The following is a 21,420-nucleotide window of genomic DNA, read 5'->3' on the forward strand; positions in this document are numbered from 1 at the left end:
AGTGTTCAATAACTGTGGACTGTGCTTGCTAGTTGCAATTGAATTCAAAAACTACATTTCTGTTTCTCATCTGTTTTCGTTTAAACACTATGAGTCGAGAAACACACATATAAACACACATTACAAGCACTTAGTAGAACTGTGGGAGCCATAGTATGAAGTTGTTAGATTAATTCATTTATTTTAAACCCTAGTTTAATTTACCGTACACAGTCGTTATTAATCGCCGACTATGCACGTTATTTGAGATCAACTGTCATGTTTGACTGGGGACAGGAGCACTTTCTTGGCTTGACAGTGACTGTAACGTCCACAAATGTCCCGTCACTACGTGGATGCAGCGCAAAACTTGGTCAGGCTGACAAATGAGTGCTGCCCGCTAGTGCGCATGCTCCATGCTCTGTTGCTACTCAGTTGTTGTAGTTACCAGGAAGATTAACCGCGATGATCGACTGGCCCTGGTGATACCTACCTAGCTAGCTGACTGTTAGCAGTCTCCATAGAAATATAAGGCAAGTTCATTTCGATGTGTGTTTATATGGCATTATAAAAACGTCTACTTAATTGGTCTGCAACTAGGCAGACTTTACCTTGTTAGCTTCCTGTACCTAACGTAGCATGTCAAAAACCTAAGTCTTATTTAGCTAATAACGCTTGTTGGGCTTTCAGCCTAGGTTTAATCTTAACGTTTTACATCCATGCTATTGTAACGTTAACAAATATAATTTAACTGCCCGTTAGATCAGACAGCAGCTGTTCTTAGCTAATTGTGTGCTAATTGTCAACCACTGTTCTAGGACCGTACCAGTGTTACAGTCTTTAAAGAGCAAGCCGTAGTAATGTGATTGTTAGTTATTATATTATTTTGCATCAAAGGACTGGCGCTTATATGAGCTGAGCTGATCATTGGCTGATGTTTTTGCAGTTGGAGGTATTAGATGCCATGGTAAAACCTAAACACTTCATCTCAGGAAGATTTCACCGGGCAGCTCCTCCCCTTTTACTGTGAAGATGCCAGCTGTGACCCGGGATAAGGAGGACTCTGAATCCTCCTCAGAAGACGAGCAAGAGTAAGTACAAGTTTACAGTTGTTCAGATTACTGTGTCTACTGTAGAATCACATGACAGTGACTGTGATCTAGTGCAGTCAGCTCCAGCTATATGCTGTTCAAGATCAGTAGTGCAAAAATGCCTCAATATCCTCCACTCACATGAAAAGATCAAATGCCTCTAACCTTGAAGTTAAATGAGAAACTCAACTCTGAGCATTTAATCACTCTATTGTCTCTATTGTATAGCACATGGAAATACGAAATCACAGCAGAGTCACTTCAGTGCTGAATTGCCATTTCTTTAACCTTTGATTATTTGTTACTACACTCTAATGTCTATGTATTATTTATCAATCTAGTACATTACAATTGCTTAAAAATATGGCGATGTGGGCAGTGATTCAGAGGTCAGGAACCAGACTTCACTCATGATACCATAAAAAAAGTTTCTTGGGCTGCTATTATATTTATAACAGATTCTTAAAAATACTTTATGAATATTGCTTTATATGTTATTGTGAGTCTTTTCTCTTTCAAAACAGATTCCTTACTTAATATAATGTGCACTGTCCTCATAACTGTGAAATAGTCAGTTATTAACTATAGGGATGAGATGAGTAGGATGGTGTCCCTGCAGCATGTGGACTTGTCTTTCTGAATTAAGCAGGTCTCTTTAGTGTCAGTTAGGTTCTTAGCCTACTGATCCTCCTGGTGTACCTCACGAGATTTATCCCTAAATACAGTATTAATGTGACAACATGCTGGACCAAAAGCATTTGCAATTTTTTCCCCCTCTCTACTATGGTCATCGTCATTACAGTTTGCTATAATTTATTGAATGTGTAAAGTAATCTATGCAGCATGACAGAAGATGTCCTGAGCCTTGTTTAATGATTTATGCCAAGATACATTTAGACAAAATGAAGACTTGAGGTATCTTTCATTCTGCATAATTGATGGCCTTTAAACTGAATGAGAAAGAACAGCATCTAGCTTTAGATCATTGTTGTCGACAGTTGTTATTTGTTATCTTGCCGGTGCCAGCTAATTCCCTCTTAAGCTTTACTTAGTCATACCTTGCTAAGAGCCACTGTGCCTGCTTTCAGGTTAATTTCCATCTCCTGAATTAGTTTGGATTTCTTAGTATTAGCGTTTAACCTCTAGGTGACCAGTGCTGTTTTACTGATGGGACAGTAATTATTATTAACACATGTAATGATCACGCACAAAAAAATCCTCTGAAACACACGTCTTGCATTGCAATAGTTAGACTGATTTTTCTCCTGGGATGTAGTTAAACTGGGACTGTTCACCCTTTCCCATTTGAACACACACTTGATTTCAGCCAGTTTGAGCTTTTCTGCTCAACTCGTCACTTTATTTATCAGGAGCAGTCGATAATATTTTGCATTGATGTGTTGTAAAAGTGCTCGAAATGGCCAACTAACTTCCACTGTGACAACAGACAACGCTAAATAATGCAAAGGACGACAAAGTATAGTATTACAGGCAAATACAAGAGGCACATAGACATCAAGGCAAGCCATGAAAGTGCGTATACAGTAGGAAACATACATGGCACAAGACTTGAACTCAGCTTTTTATTGTATTTGATGAATCAAAAATAGAATGAATAACATAATCAAATATAACATATAAATTTCATATAGGCTTAACAAACAGTGATAGACAGGTCAGGGTTAAGAGTATTATTAAATGTGATATTGGCATTGTTGTACTTACTCAGTAAGTATTAGAGGAGCGAGACCTGAACGTGTTTATAAAAGTATTTATTTAGCTGCATGTTCAACCAAATATTTGCAACTGAAAAGATCACATTTGCCAAAATATCACAGTGATTGTAACAATTTTAGCTTTAGTCCAAGATCTTCAGCATCTTGTGTTTATAGTATCTCACTAGTCTTGATGCTGGTTTATGTTCAGAATAAATAGCGTTGTTAAATAGGATTAAAATATCTTATTTAATGGTGTGCAATCAAGTTACCACAGTGGAAAAGATATCTGCTGCATTGTCTGACATACCTGGATACTTAAGCGAGGGGCAGCAAATGTTTACATGCCTCCCTCCTTATCAAGACCGGCTGTGCATGATTGAGGTCTGCTCCATCATCGTGCTACCTTATCTTATTTGTAGCTTTAAGCAGGCTGTGTCTGGTAGTATCAGATAGTCTGCAGTTTTACAAGGGTGTTTGTTAGTATAGTGTATGGATTTGTTATTGCCCAGCACCTCCTGAAACTGTGTGTGGTTCTGTCTTTATCTGCCGGACTGAAATAAACACCGTGTCAGGATACATTCCCTCAGCATTAGGTAAGCTACCCGTATAGGCAAGTTCACATCATCAGGGAATGAACGCCGAAGATTATGGGCAGTGAAATGAACCCTGGAGTGCATCTCCATGACATTTTTACTGAGAATGTGTGTGTGCTGTGTATATCTACAGATCATTTGAAATCGGAGTGGGTTGGTTTGATTTGAAAACATCTCAAACATCTGCCTCTTGCTAAGTTATTAATCTTTGTCTCATCTAACTGTTTGTCCACCAGTGACCATCCTTGCATCGCATGGAGCGGCCTTAGCAAGACCATCCCAGTTCTCTTGTTCGTCCCTGAAGCAGTTGTTTCAAAAGATGGGAATGTCTGCTGTGTTGGAGGTACACTTCCATTTGTTGAAGCAACAAAATAACTTTGAATGAGAAAAGTAATAATATAATAAAGTTTTGGCGCTTTTAATTAGTTAGACACTAAGAATATTTTATTGTCTAAAATCTGTTTCATTTGCGTAGAGCGATACAATATGGCCTTCAAAATTGTGCGCACAGAGAGCCGTCTGGTACGAGGAATACTCACCAATCATGGATTCCATGAGGTAATGTTCTTCACTAAATCATGCAAATTTAAAAGATTAGCCTAAATCTTGCAAAAATGGATTGTTTTTTTTTTCAGAAGCACGCGTTATTTATGCACATGCTCTGCTGTGTAGGATAAGGGATAGTAGGGCTGTTTTTCCTCCTTTGACTGATAATACCGTTGTCAAAGCCTGGGAATGCACTCATGGAAAAAACACAAAATGACCTCAAGAGCATTAATCCTGTTTCACGAGGGCACACAATCCCCATTATTACTCTTTCCAAGCAGTTACAATTAATTCCCTTTTTATTTCATTTCAATGCTTCTTGACTCCCGCTAACCCATCATCAAAGGCAGACGAGTGTCTACCACAGCCTCCACAGAGCCAAACTTTAATAAGCCTTTATTGCAAACATCTGCCTCTTCCCTAGACGCTGAATGAACGGTCATGTGAATTCTGCCTCCTAACGCATTGTTGGAATAAAACAAAACAAAACAGATAACATAATATGATGGTGATGAAAATCTCTGAGTTGGCCTTCCTTTTGAGAAACCGTCTAAAAAGCCGGCTGTCTCCCTCCAGGTTCGTGGTAGAGTGTGATCTGCTTCTTAGATTTAATCTAATCGAGCTGTCATATGCCATGGACATCAGAACATAATACTGCTGTTGGTGACTGGAAACTGAACCGAGCTCAATTAGTGTAGAACATCAATTGCTAAACTTGGTTTTACACTTACGTAATATCAATTTTTTAAAATGATCCTTTGACAAAGGTTGTTTGCTCTGCGTGTGCTGAATCTAAGTTACTTATCCCAGAGCCTGTCAGTTGAATTTAATCAGTGTCTCTCTTTCTCAGGTTCACCCAAACAGTAATGACTTTAACCTCATGTGGACCGGATCTCACCTCAAGCCTTACCTACTACGAAGCCTTCAAGACTTCCAGAAGGTCAACCACTTTCCCAGGTATAATAGAGTGCTCAAATGTATGAGTGTGTTGCCTCTGTTTTCTGTGTTATAAATATTACCACTGAGCCATTCTAAGCCCTTCAGTTCAGGCAGTGTGTTTGTTGGCTTCCACCGCAAAGTGCATTTAGTTTGGACTGGTGCCTCTCTTAAACATGAAATGAATCATACTGTCAGGCAGAGGGCGTTCTGTAACTGTTATGTATTCATGTATTTTTGTTCTGTCAGTGTCAAAGCTGGCGACTGTAGTGCTGGAGCGTTTGAAACTGGAAGTTCTGCTTATTTCCAGGTCCTATGAATTGACGAGAAAAGACCGTCTCTATAAAAACATCCAGCGAATGCAGCAGACTCATGGCTTCAAAAACTTCCATATCGTTCCTCAGACCTTTGTGCTTCCGTCTGAGTACCAGGAATTCTGCAGTAAGATAACCCCCATCTCACTCTGTTGGTCTAAGTATAGCTATACTTAGGATATGATTTCATGTAAACTGTAAGTCATTTCAAATCTCAACCTCTCTTTGTGTGTTTTTCTGCCTCAATCTCAGATTGTTTTGCCAAGGACAAGGGCCCATGGATTATTAAACCAGTAGCATCTTCAAGAGGACGAGGCATCTACTTGGTCAGCAATGTGAGTGGTTGTAGTTATTCTGTAATACACTCTAATATTCTCAATATTTATTAGTTCCCAACCTTTGTGACTCCTTAAAAATGAAACTATGTCCGCTTGTGCGTCTTCATCACAGCTTATGTCCTCAGTGTGGATACAGGTTCTGTGCTGTGCTTTTTTTTTCTTCTCAGATTGTTTGGTTTGAAGGATTTTGGAGACCTGTAAAGATGAAAGTGAGGCTGCAACCAAAGCCCAAGATGAATTTTTTAAATAGCTTGTTTTTTTCTGAAACCCAAACTCTGATTATGTAACAGAGAAAAACAGCAAATTTGAGATCACATTTTAGAGGCTGGATGTAGAGAATGTTTGTCATTTTTGCTTAAAAATTGTCTTAAATGATTAATAATAAATGATAAATTAACTTTGTCTGGAGTTTGGAGCCTCGTGTGCTGATGAAGGCCAAAAGACTTGGTTGAAAGCTGTGCAAAAACCAATCAAGTTAGCTGACCTTGTGATAAGAATTATTTTGTCTAAATTTAGTTGATTTTATTCGCAAGTTCTCTTTTTTCTTGTGAAACTTTTCCAAGATCGACGTGTGTTTGTATGGATTGCAAATTGACTAATTTAAAAGCTGCTGATTTTTGTGTGTTTATTTATGTCACTTTGTTTATAGTAGGTAAAACAGTACTGAATGAGAGGGACTGAAACAACACATTCTCTTCCTTTGTTTAATGTCACATGCATGATGATGATGATGATGATGATACATAAGTGGAGGTTTAAACCAAGTTCTGGCACTGTTTTGCATGTGAAACCTGTATGAGTAAAGCTGTGTGTAAAGGAATAGTTCCACATTTTGGGTAATAAGCTTGTTTGTGTTTTTGCTGATAATGACGAGGGAGGATTGATACTGCTCATATGTTTTTAGGATTACTATGAAGCTACAGCCAGCTGACGTTTAGCTTAAGTTACCGCAGATTGGACACACAGGAAGCAGCTAAACTAACCAAATATTACTACAGCTCCTCTGTTTGTGTGTGAAGTTCTTTCTAAGTTCCTTTTTATTCAGATGCAAGACAGTTTCACATTAATGGCAAACGTAGTGGGAGTCAACTGTAAACATACTGACTTAAAAATACTGTGTGAACTGAAACAGCCAGCTGGCTGGATACAGCTGTCTTTGAAAAAAAGAAAAAACGTATCAACCAGTTTTTCAGGCATTAATAAACTTTGTGGAGTAAATCACACTCTTCCACAGCTTTTGGAGGAGCTCAACAAGGTTCTCACTCTTGGAAAACATATGCACGATTCTTCTTCTTCTCAGGCATTTTTATGAAACAGTGGAAAGAATGTCAGAGTGATATTTGGGGAGAAAAAAGAAATACGTTCATTTCTTTGGTTTAGGTTTTCTCTGAACTGTAGCCAGCACTGAGGTTAAACCCCCTCCCCCCCAATCTTTTCTCAACTTCGCCACCTGCAACACATTTCAACCTCATAAATGACCCCTCTCTCACCACCAGATTGTGTTTTTATAGGCTGTTATTGAAGGTTGACCTTCAATGGCCAGTGTCATTGCAGTCTCCAACTTTTCTCGATCAGATCATTCTTTGATGTTCATAGTTAACAGCAGTTTTATATCACTTATTTGGACTTCAGTATATTAACACTGCTCTGTAGTTATTAACTTGTAGCATTGTAGTTTTAAAACTGTTAAAATCATGATGGAATACTTGCCTCTTCTTCTTTGTGTGCTCATTATATTTTATTTGATGTGTTCTGTTTGTCATCTACAGCCAAATCAGATTTCAATGGATGAAAACATCTTGGTGTCTCGTTACATTAATAACCCACTACTGATAGATGGTGAGCTGCTACACACACAGTTTCCTGAATATTTGAAGGACATTTTGGCAAATTTGAACTGACAAATCTCTTTTTGTTTTGTTTCCAGAGTTCAAGTTTGACGTACGGTTGTACGTGCTGGTAACATCATACGACCCCCTCATTGTCTATGTGTATGAGGAAGGCCTAGCAAGGTGAGTGTATGTGTGTTTTTGTAATGTTTGTGTGATTATTGGTATGATTATTAGCTGACAAATCAGTATTCATTGACCGTCTTCTACAATACATTCGATATTTTACAACAAATACACATTAAAAGGCCCCTAATAGAGTACTGACTTCTGCAAATTACAACATTTAAACTCCTCTGTCAGCATTTAAAAAGATCAACCCCAAAGTCTACTCAAGAGGGCCTTCTCTTTCACATAATTTCATCTTAATTCATCCTGAACCTCTTGAAATATCTTACTTAAAAACAAATTAAAGACAAACTAGGGAAAAAATAGACCTGGTGTACAATGCTGAATATTAGATTTATCAAAACACTTACACTTAGACATGGATATTAAATCCTTATTAAAAATGCTCACAGTACCAAGTCTTTGTGGAGTAAGCTGTGCGTGCTGACACAAAATGCATTCATTGACCACTTCTTTGAAAACTTTGGAGTTCTTATCTCACTCAGACTCTACCAGTTAGAGAAGCAGACAACTTGAGGTGTGGTGTAGATGAGAGGATGAGATAATGTCTGTAATACTGCAAAACATCCAATTTATTCCAACAACACAAATTGTAGAGCATCCCGTGCACTAAGAAGACACACTGTGCTTGTTTTATAATGGGAGGTTAGATGAAGTAGAAAATCACAGACTTTTTCAGGGGGTGTTGTGTTAATGAGTGACAAAACTTTCCTGTTGTGAATAAAATTTTGCATGTGTCCTAAGAGAATCAGTTGATTTTGAGGCCGGTGTGATGTGTTTTGGTAGTTTTATTATCATTTTGGAGGTGAGATGTCGGGTCAAACTGCATTTTGGTAGAGTTTTAATAAAGTTTACTAAGTACTGAGAAATGCATGTACCGAATAGACATCATATGCAGCACATTCACTGATACTCTCTCAGTGACCAGAAGAGGGCAGCCTCAACTTTCCAGACCAACTGCAGTGTAGAGTTTATAGTGGTGGTGACTTTGAAACAAAGCGCTCTATTGTTCCAGCTGTAAGATGATGTGCTCATTAAATGTTGCTGATTGTGTCATTGTTCAAAGATCATATCTTATGATTACTTCGTGTAAACACTCTGTATTTATTGGACATAGTTGGAGCAAGAAGGATTTATTAATCCAAGTACAGACTATCATCAGACACAGGTAGATAAGGAGAGATGATTTATAGAACAACTGGCTTCACTTTGCTCTGATAGAGGTATGTGTTGGAATCAGAGTGCCACCACCCTGGCTTGATTACCAACTGGCAGCAATAAATCATGGCCAAATCCTGAATATCACTTTTATCTCCTGACATTCCTTCGGGGTTGTGTTGGTATTCAGGTACACAGTGCGTGCCAAGGAATTCTCATTATTGCACATGTGGCATCCACTCCTCTCAAACACTGCCAGAAACTAATCCCTGCTCAAAGTGCCCCTATTATTCAGTTAAGTGGCAGCCTCATGAATGTGGTCATTATGGCAGATAGATATGTAGTGAAACTGTTGGATGACAGCTTAAGGTTTTTTTTTTTCTCTCTTGTACAAATAAACCATGTGTGTGCACAGGTTTGCCACAGTAAAGTACGACCGGACTTCCAAGAACATTAAGAACACATTCATGCATCTCACCAACTACAGTGTGAACAAAAAGAGCAGCGATTATGTCAGGTAAGCCTCATCAGTGGTCAACATGAACTGAATGTGGAGCCGTTTTTATGGGAAGCCCGAGTGACTCATCTACTCATTATAACTTGAGCATTTGAAGTGCATTTCTTCCTTTTCAGCTGCGATGACCCTGAAGTTGAGGATTATGGGAACAAGTGGAGTATGAGTGCAGTGTTGAGGTATTTGAAGCAGGAGGGGAAGGACACCACATGTGAGTCAAACCTTCACCTTTTCCTTGTGCTTGTACTATCCATGCAAAGATGGTGGAAATAAAATGTACTCAGTTTGTAGTTCATTTCTCAACCCCTGCAAACAAAAGCATTCTTGCAGTGTTATACAGAAAAATGTAAATGAAGCTCCTTATTGTGTGTTTCAGTGCTGATGAGACAAATAGAAGATCTCATCGTCAAAGCTGTTGTGAGTGCTGAGCTACAGATAGCCACCGCCTGCAAGATGTTTGTTCCCCACAAGACAAACTGCTTTGGTAATCATTTCATATTCTTCTTAAAATGGTTTTTGGCAGTAAGAATACCAATCTAATCCAACAAACATGAACATGAAAACCCTGCTGTGTGTGTAATAGAAGCCAGTTTTGGTTATGGACAACAAGCTGTTCGGGACAACAAAGTGAAGCTCTTGAGTTCTGCAGCTTCACAAGAATTTCCTATGAATGGAAATCTAAACTCTGGACAAATTCCATTTTTGCTCACATTGCAGATACACTCACACATATTTAGTCATACACACTACCACACCCCTCACATTTCCTTTCAGTTTCAGATTCATTGTCCAGCAGTTCCTCCTTACTATTTCTCCACTGAGCTGTGCTGAGGCTGTAGACAGTCATTCCTCAGTGTGGAGTCTTCCTGTATGTTGCTGCCCTCTGACTGGCTGCCGGGTCGTGGAGGGCCTGTTGCCTGAAGCAGGAATTCGCTTCCTCTCCTCTGTTGCCATTCAGGTCTGCCTGATTTAGGCTGACTGTTTTCTTGGCTGCTCCTGCTTAGCAGCGGGCTCGTGTGAACTCCATTTTGGAGCCATTACCCATGTTAGTGTTGGCACTAATTGTCTGCGCTCTTTCTCTGTGTCTGGCAGTCTCTCTGAGATTTGGGGTTTGAAAGCGAGCACGTTGGCCGAGCCTCCCTCAGCACCGCTGTCTCTTTTTCACTCTCTTTTTCCTCTTCTCTGGCTGTTTCTGTTTGTTTATAATTCTCCCTCCCCTGCTCACTCTCTTTTTCACCTCTCAGATGTTAGAAAAATAAAGGGCTTTGCAGTTGTGACAGGCTTCTGTAGACATAATACACCCCACCCCCCGTATGGCCTGTATTGGGCACGTAGCAGCATCTCACACCATCAGACAGTCGCCCGCAAAAAGATGCTATCTGCATATGAGCATCACTCCTATGTTGAAAAACCACATTAACCCAGGGTATGAATGTTGACCATGCAGGTATTTACAGGGAAATGTGGCTTACCAAGTCTCAACCTGGCTTTCATAACACCTGAGGGATGTGAAGAAACAACCAGCTGACACATATCTTTGGTGTGGGAGTGAAAAACAGGAAGGGAAAAAAAAGTTTGCTCCTATTCTCATTCATTCTTTCACTCAGATACACCTGTATTTTGATTTTTTTTGTTTATACACATCCCCACAGAAGAAATTCACACATAGTTTGCATAAACAGACTCATCTGATATTGCTAACAGTAGATATACAGTATAGACATCAGAATGTAGAAGAAAAGGGGCAAAATATGGAATGAAACACAATCAGTCAAGCCTGCTGATGACTCTACACTGGAGCCATCTTTTTGTTGAAAATGTAATGTTGGCCTACATGTGCAGATCTGTAGGCAGATTGATGGGAAATATTCTCAGTAAATATACAATATATTATAAATTGTTCTTCTCTATGTCCAAATTTAATTTGAAATGAAGCATTTAACAACAAAATAATGACACATCTGTACTGAGTGATCTGTGTAGAAACGGTAGCCCTTTTTTTTTACATGGAAGCCTATGCAGACCTGTATAGACATAGATACTACCGATATCATTGTGTGGTTCAAAAGCAATTAGATCCCACACCTTTGACTAGATACATAATACACTGTGGTCTGCTGTGAACATGCCCATAATCTTACTTCAGCGGTATCAGTTTACTACTGAAGTTAATGTAATTTTGTTGTCTTCAGATGGCCCCAAGCAAGTTAATTACAGCATTCATAGTCTGTCTACAGGATTAAGTTTCCAAAGACAGACACTGACGGTTCCAGAGGACCACCCTCATCCTCCCTCTGTTGATCTGTCTCTCACGGTGTGGTCATGTTGCATGCAAACTCTTTGTGCGTGTGTGAGTATGTATGGGCAGTATGAATACAGAGACATGTCGGAACCAGTGTAGAGCTTGAGTTTTTACAAACACACAGGTCTGTCTGAGCTTGAGGGAGTCCAGTCTAGTGTCTTTGTGGTCTTTTACTTGTCTCTAAATAAAATGAAAATAAAACCCACCCAAACCACAAAGGAGTCATGTTCAGTCAGCCCCTTGTCAGATTCTTTCCTCTTGCACTTATCCTTACTTTCTCACTTCACAACCTACAATACACCAAGCCTTCATCCTGGGCCTGAACAGCTGCCTGTAATAGTAAACAGGTAAAGCGTCAGAACGCAGGGCAGCAAATACATGTGTGCCGGGGCAGTTAACGTGCTGATAAAAGCAGCCATTGTTTAGAGGTTTTATACAGTCTCTGGCTTGTCTGGAAGGGAGCCATGCAAGACCATAAAGCACATTATAATCTTAATTTACTGCAAATTGTTCCCTGCCATTTTAATGTCTATTAATGGCTTTAATACAATGTTTATTGTTTTCAAATGGGATTTCTTCCCTTTGCTTAAATTGTACTGCGTATCTAAATGGGCATATTGTAACAAAATCTTTTTATAGCTCTGTAATGTCTCATGTGGGAAGAAATAAAAACAACAGATTTTTCTTTTTACATTGGTAAGAAGTGTGTTTGAGTGTGTGTGTGTGTGTGTGTGTGTGTGTGTGTGTGTGTCTGTGGAGCGAAAATGCCACCCATACAGCTCCTTACCGCTGCTGTGTGATTAATGGACAGTCTTTTTGCTGAGGGATGCTGATTACGAGATGTTTTGACTAAGATCTGATTAGCCAAGCCAAAGGCCTATTTTATTACACACAAAACATTCCACTTACTGGTCCTGTGTTCCACTGAATGTCCCTCATTAAGTGCTGAGTGTGGTTGGATCCCCCGTCTGTGAACCACTCTCCCTGTTTTACATTTATCAGATACTCCCACACTTCTCCTCAGCTCAATGTTTGCATCCCTCTGTGATGACAGTGTGGCTGCTGTATAACTGAGTCTTTTTAAGAATGATTAATGGATTGGGTCTTGCTATCATAATAAGGCTATGGAGTGTTAACTGTATTCATTTAATTTGTTGTCCTCAGAGTGTTTTCATGATCGTGGCTCCGAGCTGCACCGCTGTGCTCCCTGCAACAGCTGAGAAACAGTTCAGCAGCAATAATTTATCTCAGAATGATGCAAGAGTAATTCAATTGTCCTCGCCTGTGAAGAAAACACACATGAAGGAAATACTTAATGTTGCTGTTGTTGTTGTGGGCCAACAGGCTGCATGGCCAGGGTGGGGAGATTATTGTTTTTGGGCGTTTGTCTCTTGTGGTGTAGTTTCCAGCAGCGCCCATCCAATAATAAAAAAAAATGTTCTTCATCATCCCTTTTCTCTGTCACACTTTTTCTCTCCCTCCCTCTTTAATGGGTGTGATGTGCATGTTCGCTGCCTCTCCTCTCGTTGTCTGTGATGCTTGTTGTGGGTTCTCTGCGGCGCATTTAACAGCGCTCCCCCGGCAGCGGTTGAGCCACAGAACAAACGTGTCTAGCAGCGAGCAGCTCTGCAGGCTCATGGGGCAGGAGCGGCGTCTGCTCCTAATTGGGGGAAAATGCGCAGCACATGGAGCCTACATGTCGGGGGCTGGTGAGGTGGTGTAACACCTCCCCATTTTCCCCTGTTGTTGTGGTGCCACTGATGAGGCACTGCAGGCTCAAACCCATTTATTCCAGTGCTATGTTCCCCAAGACTAATGCATAATGTTTTATGACACACACACTCTCCATCTCTCTTCTGTGTGTGTGTGTGTGTTTTTATACAAAAGTGGATAGAATGGGATAAGCCTGCAAGTGGAAAATAATATCTAAGTGCTCTGCTCTAAGTGAGCACTGTTTAGCAGTGGGGGTCCAGCCCATCCTGAGATGTTTAAGAAGTTAGATGGCAGTGGCAGCTTATGTTGCAGGTCTTGGCTCAGGGATGTATGGCAAACATTGTTCAGTTCCATCATGAAAATACAGTTTGCAGTTGTACCAATTTGGAGCTCATGGCACTACCACAGGTTGAACTCGCAAATAATGTAATATACAGTAGCCCAGTGAATTACGCAGAAGAAAATCCCTTTCGATTTTCTAAATACAGATAATGAAAACAGAAGTAAAGATGTGCTTTAAGGAAATGTTACAATCTTAAATAAAAACACGTGTATACAGCAGTGGTAGGTAAATAGTATTTACCGTATGAAAAATATTTGGCCCCCTGATTTGAAGTGAAAAGAAGTAAATATAAACCCCTGCAGCACACTGACATTGAAACTTTGCCTTTTTTCAAATATTAATGCACTGTTAGTTATTATTTAATGAATTTAAAAAACAGGAAAAAATGAACTAATGTGGCGTGTGCAAAAGTGTGCCCTCGGATAAAATCCTAAAACAGTTATGAATAACAGTTTATATATACTACATAAAGTAATGTACAGCCTAATAACTTTGATCCATTCTGTTAATCTGGAACTGCTCAATGTTATTCAACCAAGTGCAATATCAAGCCACTGCATGCTGTCACGCTGGCTTTTGTATGCTTAACACAGGCATTGACCTGAGATCCTAGAACAAACAGTGCTGGTTATGGCAGCTTTGAAACTCCCAAGCCCCCTGGCCTATTCTCAACACAGTCTGTTCTTTTGAAGTGCCATTAGAAGGATTTTTCCTCTGGTTCTACGGCTGGGCTTTGCCCTATCCCTGTAAAATACTGCGGTTTCCCTGCACGCTGCTGCTGGGGCCAGCGGGTCGTTGGCTTATAGGGTGACACTCCCCAGAGCAGTGTGAGGGCTGTCACAGGGCACACAGGCAGACTCAATCACAGTGAGCCATATATCAGTCAGTGAAACAAGTGGGAAAATTGGGATTGATTGAACGAATTTTTACACGGGGAACTTCCTGACCACTTTGTTAAAGACTTTTATTGTGTCACTCAGTGCAAAGCTGTTGGTGGAGTGAAATATATACAGTATATGGCTTTCTAATTCCCCAGATTTCTGCCATTTGGGACACACCATTACATTTCCAGCTTTATACTTCTGGAGTTCATAATTATTTCCCTAAATTTGGGCAAGACACTAACTTAATGAGGGTGGTTGGGCTTTTCCTGGTAACTGGTAGAGCGCCGTCCTTGTTAATATATAGTGACAATATGTAGACTACTTAACCTCCCTTGTAATGAGAAAATTATTGACTATATGTGTGAAAACATTCACAGCCATGGTTTGTTTTTGATCTTACATCTTACATAAGCAACTTCATGACAGATGAAATGTGTATGTACTTAGTTAATTTAATTGAGCCAATCCCTCAGTAGCAGGCTTTGGTGAATGTTTCTTTCTTGAGTGACTGGGTATATAACATGCGTGTAATCAGTAGCAGAAAGACATAGGCCCTGAAGCCAAATGCCACATAATGGGGCTATGATAAAACTCTGGAAAACGCTTGTGACTTTGATACCCTTCATCCTTTATTTTCAGGGAGCAGATCAGAGAGGTTTCTAATTCCACCGCTCTCTGCCGACTTCCCAGTTTGTGGTGAAAACCTTTTGATTCATTTTGTGTCTCCCTCTGCAGAGCTGTATGGTTTTGATGTGCTCATTGACTCCAACCTCAAACCGTGGTTGTTAGAGGTGAACCTTTCTCCCTCCCTGGCTTGGTGAGTGACACGGTCTCGAGTGTTTGATTCTTTCATTTGTTGTTTTAGGAGAATCTTTTACTGGGAATATTTATTTCACCCTATCAACTCAAACAGGTTTTTTTAGTATTTGTTTTTCTTCTTAATATGCAAGAGATTAATAAAAAAAAATGTAGGAAATGGCACTCACACTTAGTTTCTGAAAACAATCCGTCATGCTAGAGATGTAGCTAAATTTGTTTCTTCTACAAAAGCGTTTGGTGAGTTTAGCAGTTTAGTCAAAGTCAGACAACAAATCTGTATCCTCTTACAGTTGGCTCATTTGGTTCTACCCTGTGCATGTGAATGTGTTGCAATTTTTGTGTTTGTTTCTTTTTTGACATCCACTTATTTACAGCGATGCGCCCTTGGATCTGAAGATAAAGGCCAGCATGATTGCAGACATGTTTTCGCTTGTGGGTGAGTGCATGCTGAAACAATGACTAAATACAACCTCCCTCTGGTGCCAAGATGTTTGTACTTCATAGATATTCAGTATGTGTAAATTCAGCGCTTATACATCCTTCACACTTGTAAATGATATGCTGGTGAAACAAAATGGATCTAATAAGTAAGAAAGCTTCGAAACTCTAAGAACAGAAGGTGGCCTTATGCTTCTCCATGTGAAGTTACATTTGTTAACCATCGGATAATTAACAGAGCAGGGAAAACATTTGGTAAATACAGCACATTAAAAGTCATGGAAAAAATATTAGGATTACAGATTTTAAAGAGCCTACATTATAAAAAAATTCAAAATGCAGAATTCAACTGGAACATCTGGATATTAACAGCAGTCAACAACTTTAATAACATAGACTGACTAATATTCAGAGCTTCAAAACAATTTACACTGCCTATCAAGATGTTGTCAGATACTTAAAGCTAAATGTTTGGATTGCTCATACTTCAGATCGGAATGAAAAAATATTTTGCTTGAGGCGCAATTCAGATTTATTCATTGCAAAATTATATAATTGGGATAAATATGTTAATTTTGGAGAAGCTAATATAAAATCAAAAGTGCTGTAATTATGCTGTATTTTCTTCACCAGTCTCACTCCAAAGGCATAGATGCTAGTCGGCCGTTCCTGTTACCAGCAGGTTTCAAGCTGACGGAGACAGTCGTCTATTGTTTTAATGCTTAATGTTCTCCTGCATTCCTCTCGTAGAGTTTGCGCAAACCGACGAAAATAGCTGTTTGGCTTCATAATGGGAGCCGCAGTGTTGAGAGAATAAACCGCAGCCATCGTTAATTAACATTAAATGACTTGCGGACTAAATTGTCAACAGAGGCCTTAGTTGTTTTGAAGTCATTAAGCTCTTTTGAGAAACTGGATCCTACATGTCAAATAGAGCAATCTTTAGCATGAAGAAATAAAAGATACCTGGCCAAAGACAGAGATAAACACTGATTATACAGGAGTGTTTGCAGCAGGGAATGAGATGTGTCTCTGTTATGTCTCCTCCCTTTTTAATTATTGAAGTCTCATGCAGAAAAAGAGCTTACAATGTTTTGTGATATGTAAGTTAAAACCAACAAGAGTCTCATAACCTGACCACGACCACATACACAAGAGAGCTTGCCTTATCCTCATAGATTAGAGTTAAAAGTATTCACGTTGTAAAAAAGAGACAAATATTAGCCAAACTTCACATCTCCTGATTATTTAATTGAATCCTCTGCTTTATCCTTATTACCAATCACAGTAGACATGGAGCCCGCTGATTAGCTGGCAGCCATCGAAACTGGCACTCAAACATTAGGCCTATCTGTGGTCTCAGCCTAATGATATTAAAGGAATGGCTATTATGTGTGCGTGCCTGTGTGTGTGTGTGCACGTGCGTTCACACATACGTGCGTGTCTCGGCCTAGGCCATGCTGTGGCTTGAAACCCTCCCCTCCGGCTCATTAAATGAAAGAGTAGAATCATAAATTGCCAGTTATCTTTGGACTGAGACGTTACTGCGGGCCTGGGGAAAATGAGCAGTGGCATGTAAAACATAGCACATCTATTATGTACCAAACAAACTAAGTCGCTTTTGGCTGATAACACTTGGGCTGCATCCCAGACCTGTAAATAATGACAGCATTCCATTAGCATTCATTTTCCGCCTGTGTATAGCTGTCAGCTCCGTGTCGCCCATGTTTGTAATAATTGCTGTGTTTAGGCAAGAGCATGGCAGGGGCCTGATTGTTACCTGACGGCTTGGATCAGGTAGAACAAATAGCCTGGAGTTCCAAGCTGTCAATAGACATTATTCAACCCAAGTATAGCTGTAAGATACAACATAAACATACTGCGCTTCTGTAACATTTCACTTTACCATCGGTTAGCTTTGTGGAGTGTGGGAATGAATAAACAGAAGATCATAGATTTAAATCGTATTGACAGGGTGGGAACATCCGAGTGGGAAATGTGAATTACCAACATTTTTCCTCATCCCCCCTAACTACCACTGTGATGCACTTAAATGTAAATGTTTGGAGATTTATTAATCGAGAGTACAAAGACTACAAAGTTGAGGGAATAGGAAGGAAATATGTTTATTTTCTTCCTGGCGGTGAGACAACATAAATACCACTCTCATGTGCGTTGGTACCTGAGGCTGTAGCCAGCATTCAGTTAGCTTAGCTTAGCATAAAGACTCGACACAAGGGGAAACAGCTTGCTTGCATCTGTCCAATGGTAACCATCAAGCAGCAACTCTAAAGCTCAGTAATCAACATTTTTTCTGTTTTTTTGTACAATGGACAATAATTGAAGTATAAAAATGACCATTTGCTGTTTTACTTACTGCGCTGTGTTACGAGCTGTAAGTTCTCAGTCTCCACTAGTCAACTAGCAAGCACTCAGAGACAAGTGAGAGTCCAACACGTAACCCCCATGAAGAGCTGAATTGTTGTTTTTACACTTAAGGTTTTCATATGGACTAAACAAACATGATAGTATGTGTTAATTAATGAGCTTTAGAGGTGTCAGTAGGCAGATGTTTTTACTATTAGACAGAGCCAAGCTAACTGTTTGCTCCTTTTCCATTCTGTGTGATAAGCTAAGATAACCGGCTGCTGGCTGCAGTGTTATATGTAACAGTGAGATTGGTATCATTCTTCTCTTTAAGCTCTCAGCAAGAATGTGAATAAGCATATTTGCCAAACTATGCCTTCCAGCAAGGAACCCAGTCAGTGGTCCACATCACATTGAGGTTTTTGTTGTACTGGGCAGCAATCTGTCACTATATTAAAAAATTTCCTTGGTTTCTGCCTAAAAAGATGTGAAAGCAAATGTAACTTAGAATTAGCATGATATTCGTAAAGATCTTGAATCCCATGTAATTTATTGCCTCCGTGCCTCTCGTTTTACTTTGGTTTCTTGCACAAACATTGAAGATCTGATGTAATATACAGTATGAAGGTCGTGGGAATGAACATATTTAAGACCTAATGTTATTCATATACCCCCTTATGACTCCTTTGTGCCTCTGCAGGCTTTGTGTGTCAGGACCCCCTGTCGAGACAGCCACGCTCTGACCGAGTCACCCTGGACCCAAGCCTGAAACATCCAGCAGCCCCAAGAACACAGGTACTGGAGTCTCACACACGCACGCACGCAGACACACACACACACACGGCAAAGAGCCAAGCCAAGTGTTGCACTCATTCACCCTTCCTTGTGAAACATTCTCATTCTTGTGTTCATCTCTGTTGCTTACAGTACATTCCTGCCACTGTCACTCTTTTCTTACCCTCATGGAAAATTCACTGTAATGCAAAACAACTGCTAATGTAATTACAGTGTTTGAGTGACATCAGTGTGTAAGTGCTACTCTCTGTGGCTTATTGTTTTATCACTTCTAATCAAGTGACTAATGCTCTCTCAAGGCCTTGTTGCCTAATGATGCCACAACAGCTAATGCACTTGGCTCCCTCCACTCGACTACTGCACCCAGATTTGGCGCAGGGTCTGCTGGAGGGAGATTACTAAATCAGACAGATTTCTGCTCCACCTTAGATTGTGTAAAGGATTTGTTTAGACATACACTAACAAAGTTTCATTGTTGCATGTTGATGTAGCATGCATGGTAATGCTGGTGCTCCCCCACAACTCACTGTCTTCACCCATTGTCTCTTAGAAACCTTTCTCTGCACCGACCACTGCACACAGCAGAGTGGTAAGTTGTCTTCAGACTCAGACATATTAATCTTCTTTTGCTTTGACCCTTTGCAATTCCCTGATGCCTGTTACATTGCCGGTAAGAAATTGCTTTCTGCTTTTTGCTCATTTGATTATGTGGCTCTACCGTCTTTCATAGTGGCAGACAGACGGCTTCTATCGATCCCTAATGCTTTATTTTAATAGAATTTTCATTACATTAGCAAAGTGGCCTTTTGTTAGTACACGACTGCTTCAAATGCTGCAGTGCACCACTTGACTCAAAAAGTCAGAAACTTTGCCGTACAGAAACTCGGTTACTCAGACCTAAATCTAAAACAAGCCCGACACTAAACCAGGGTTGTCACAGAGGCTGTTGAAGAACTCCAGGGGCCTACGGTGAACCTGTCCTCTCTCTTTACTTTGATTAGGGGCAGCAGTTGAGACTTTTTTCAGCGGGATTAGGCCTTGTCACTTTTTGGCTGCCTTTGTATCCCCCCAGCCGCGTCAGACAAATTAAACGTAATCCCCCTGCTATTTAGATGACAAATTCTGTATGTGATCCCGTGGGGTTGCGCCGTGCTGTCTGGCCCAAGTTCCAACCTGCATGCCAAAGTTGTCAATCACAGCCTGGTCGTGCATGCAGCGGGGAGACAGTTAGGAATGCCAGCGTATAACAAAATGCTCCATTTATGTGACAGGCAGAAAAGAAGAGAGGGTATTTTTTTGTTACTCAAGGTGCAGTTTGCACATTTTCCATTTATAAATGAGAATTATATTTGAAGAAGTTTGAAGATGTTAAACAGTTACATCTTTGCCAAAGATTTAAGACTGCTTTAAAAACCGCTGAACACAATTAAATTCCTTACAATTATGAAGCCACCCAGTTATTTTTCGTGAAGTATATGTGTTGGAAAGACGAATGGCGTCACATGGTGGGTATCAATATAGCATGATTTTGTCTCTACTCTTGTCCCCTGTAGCGACAGAGGCCTGCATCAGCCAGTAACACAGAAACAGAGGCATCAAAAGACCAACAAGGTGCTAAACACGGCCAAGGAGACAGCACCCTGAGCCTGACAGCTGAGGAGGTAATAACTGTGGTGTTTGACAGGACGTGTGTGATTCTGCTAAATTAAGACATTATAGGAACCTGAAAACTCTATTTAAAGCTGAGTCTATTTCAGAAAATTTCTTTTGTTTCTCACAAATATAGATCAAAGTGCTGAGGAAAATAAAGGAGGAATATGAGAGACGAGGAGGCTTCATTAGGATCTTTCCCACTGCAGAAACATGGGAGCTCTATGGGTAAGCTGAGCCAAGAAGGAGCGGACAGATCACTTGCAATCCCCAAGGGGTGCTTATCTATAATGTTATTAATATGTGTCCTCAAATGAGAGTAGACATTTAGGCTAAATGAATGCAATCAGTTCCTAAAGCCAGACCATGACTCCTCTTGACTGTGTCTAATTACTAACTACCAGACTAAGGTGTGGCTACAAATTTACTGACTTATTTGTTGTCAGAACGTATTTGTTGAACTCTGTGTATTGTGTTCCAAGGAAGCCTTATATCCCACAGTGAGTTACTGTCGAAATGGCATTGAAACTCCTATTAGAGAGGAAATCCCTTTTTGTGCTTACAACTCATATTCCTATATGAGCATATGTTGCTTGATTAGATCCACGGGTCTCTTAGCAGCAGGGATTTTGTGGCATTTTAAAAAGCATATTATTGAGCAGTCTGGGAAATTATTGGTGCGTTTGATAGCAGCTGCTTCCAGAGTAGCTATATCACAGAAGCCCCATTTTAACACATTTGCCGCAAAATAAGGTGGTCAAGGCTCAATGGGGCCGCTGCCTTTATGATTATTGTAATTTGCTCATTATCTTCTTCTCTCAGTGGATATCTGGAGTCCAAGACATCAATGAACTACATGTTGGCAAACAGACTTTTCCATGGAAGGTAAGCATTTCCATTGTGG

At 40.1% G+C, this 21,420-nt stretch overlaps 1 protein-coding gene across 2 annotated transcripts in view; it reads left to right on the forward strand.

The window, feature by feature from the left end:
• Positions 1 to 396: 396 nt before the first annotated feature.
• Positions 397 to 21,420, forward strand: part of ttll5 (tubulin tyrosine ligase-like family, member 5) — a 48,590-nt gene continuing 27,566 nt past the window's right edge. The window contains exons 1-19 of one of the 2 annotated variants that reach the window (XM_056393261.1): positions 397 to 512; positions 926 to 1,070; positions 3,618 to 3,724; positions 3,857 to 3,939; positions 4,778 to 4,884; positions 5,174 to 5,304; positions 5,430 to 5,512; positions 7,285 to 7,354; positions 7,443 to 7,527; positions 9,107 to 9,208; positions 9,325 to 9,416; positions 9,582 to 9,689; positions 15,183 to 15,264; positions 15,641 to 15,702; positions 18,772 to 18,866; positions 19,417 to 19,455; positions 20,420 to 20,527; positions 20,653 to 20,744; positions 21,339 to 21,401. In XM_056393261.1, coding sequence (XP_056249236.1) covers positions 1,012 to 1,070; positions 3,618 to 3,724; positions 3,857 to 3,939; positions 4,778 to 4,884; positions 5,174 to 5,304; positions 5,430 to 5,512; positions 7,285 to 7,354; positions 7,443 to 7,527; positions 9,107 to 9,208; positions 9,325 to 9,416; positions 9,582 to 9,689; positions 15,183 to 15,264; positions 15,641 to 15,702; positions 18,772 to 18,866; positions 19,417 to 19,455; positions 20,420 to 20,527; positions 20,653 to 20,744; positions 21,339 to 21,401 — 1,568 coding nt within the window. In that variant the 5' untranslated portion in view covers positions 397 to 512; positions 926 to 1,011. The remainder of the gene's footprint in view (positions 513 to 925; positions 1,071 to 3,617; positions 3,725 to 3,856; positions 3,940 to 4,777; positions 4,885 to 5,173; positions 5,305 to 5,429; positions 5,513 to 7,284; positions 7,355 to 7,442; positions 7,528 to 9,106; positions 9,209 to 9,324; positions 9,417 to 9,581; positions 9,690 to 15,182; positions 15,265 to 15,640; positions 15,703 to 18,771; positions 18,867 to 19,416; positions 19,456 to 20,419; positions 20,528 to 20,652; positions 20,745 to 21,338; positions 21,402 to 21,420) is intronic. The other variant, XM_056393262.1, reaches the window with a different exon arrangement.

This window comes from Seriola aureovittata, chromosome 13 (assembly GCF_021018895.1).
Source record: "Seriola aureovittata isolate HTS-2021-v1 ecotype China chromosome 13, ASM2101889v1, whole genome shotgun sequence".
NCBI classification, from domain to species: Eukaryota; Metazoa; Chordata; class Actinopteri; order Carangiformes; family Carangidae; genus Seriola; species Seriola aureovittata.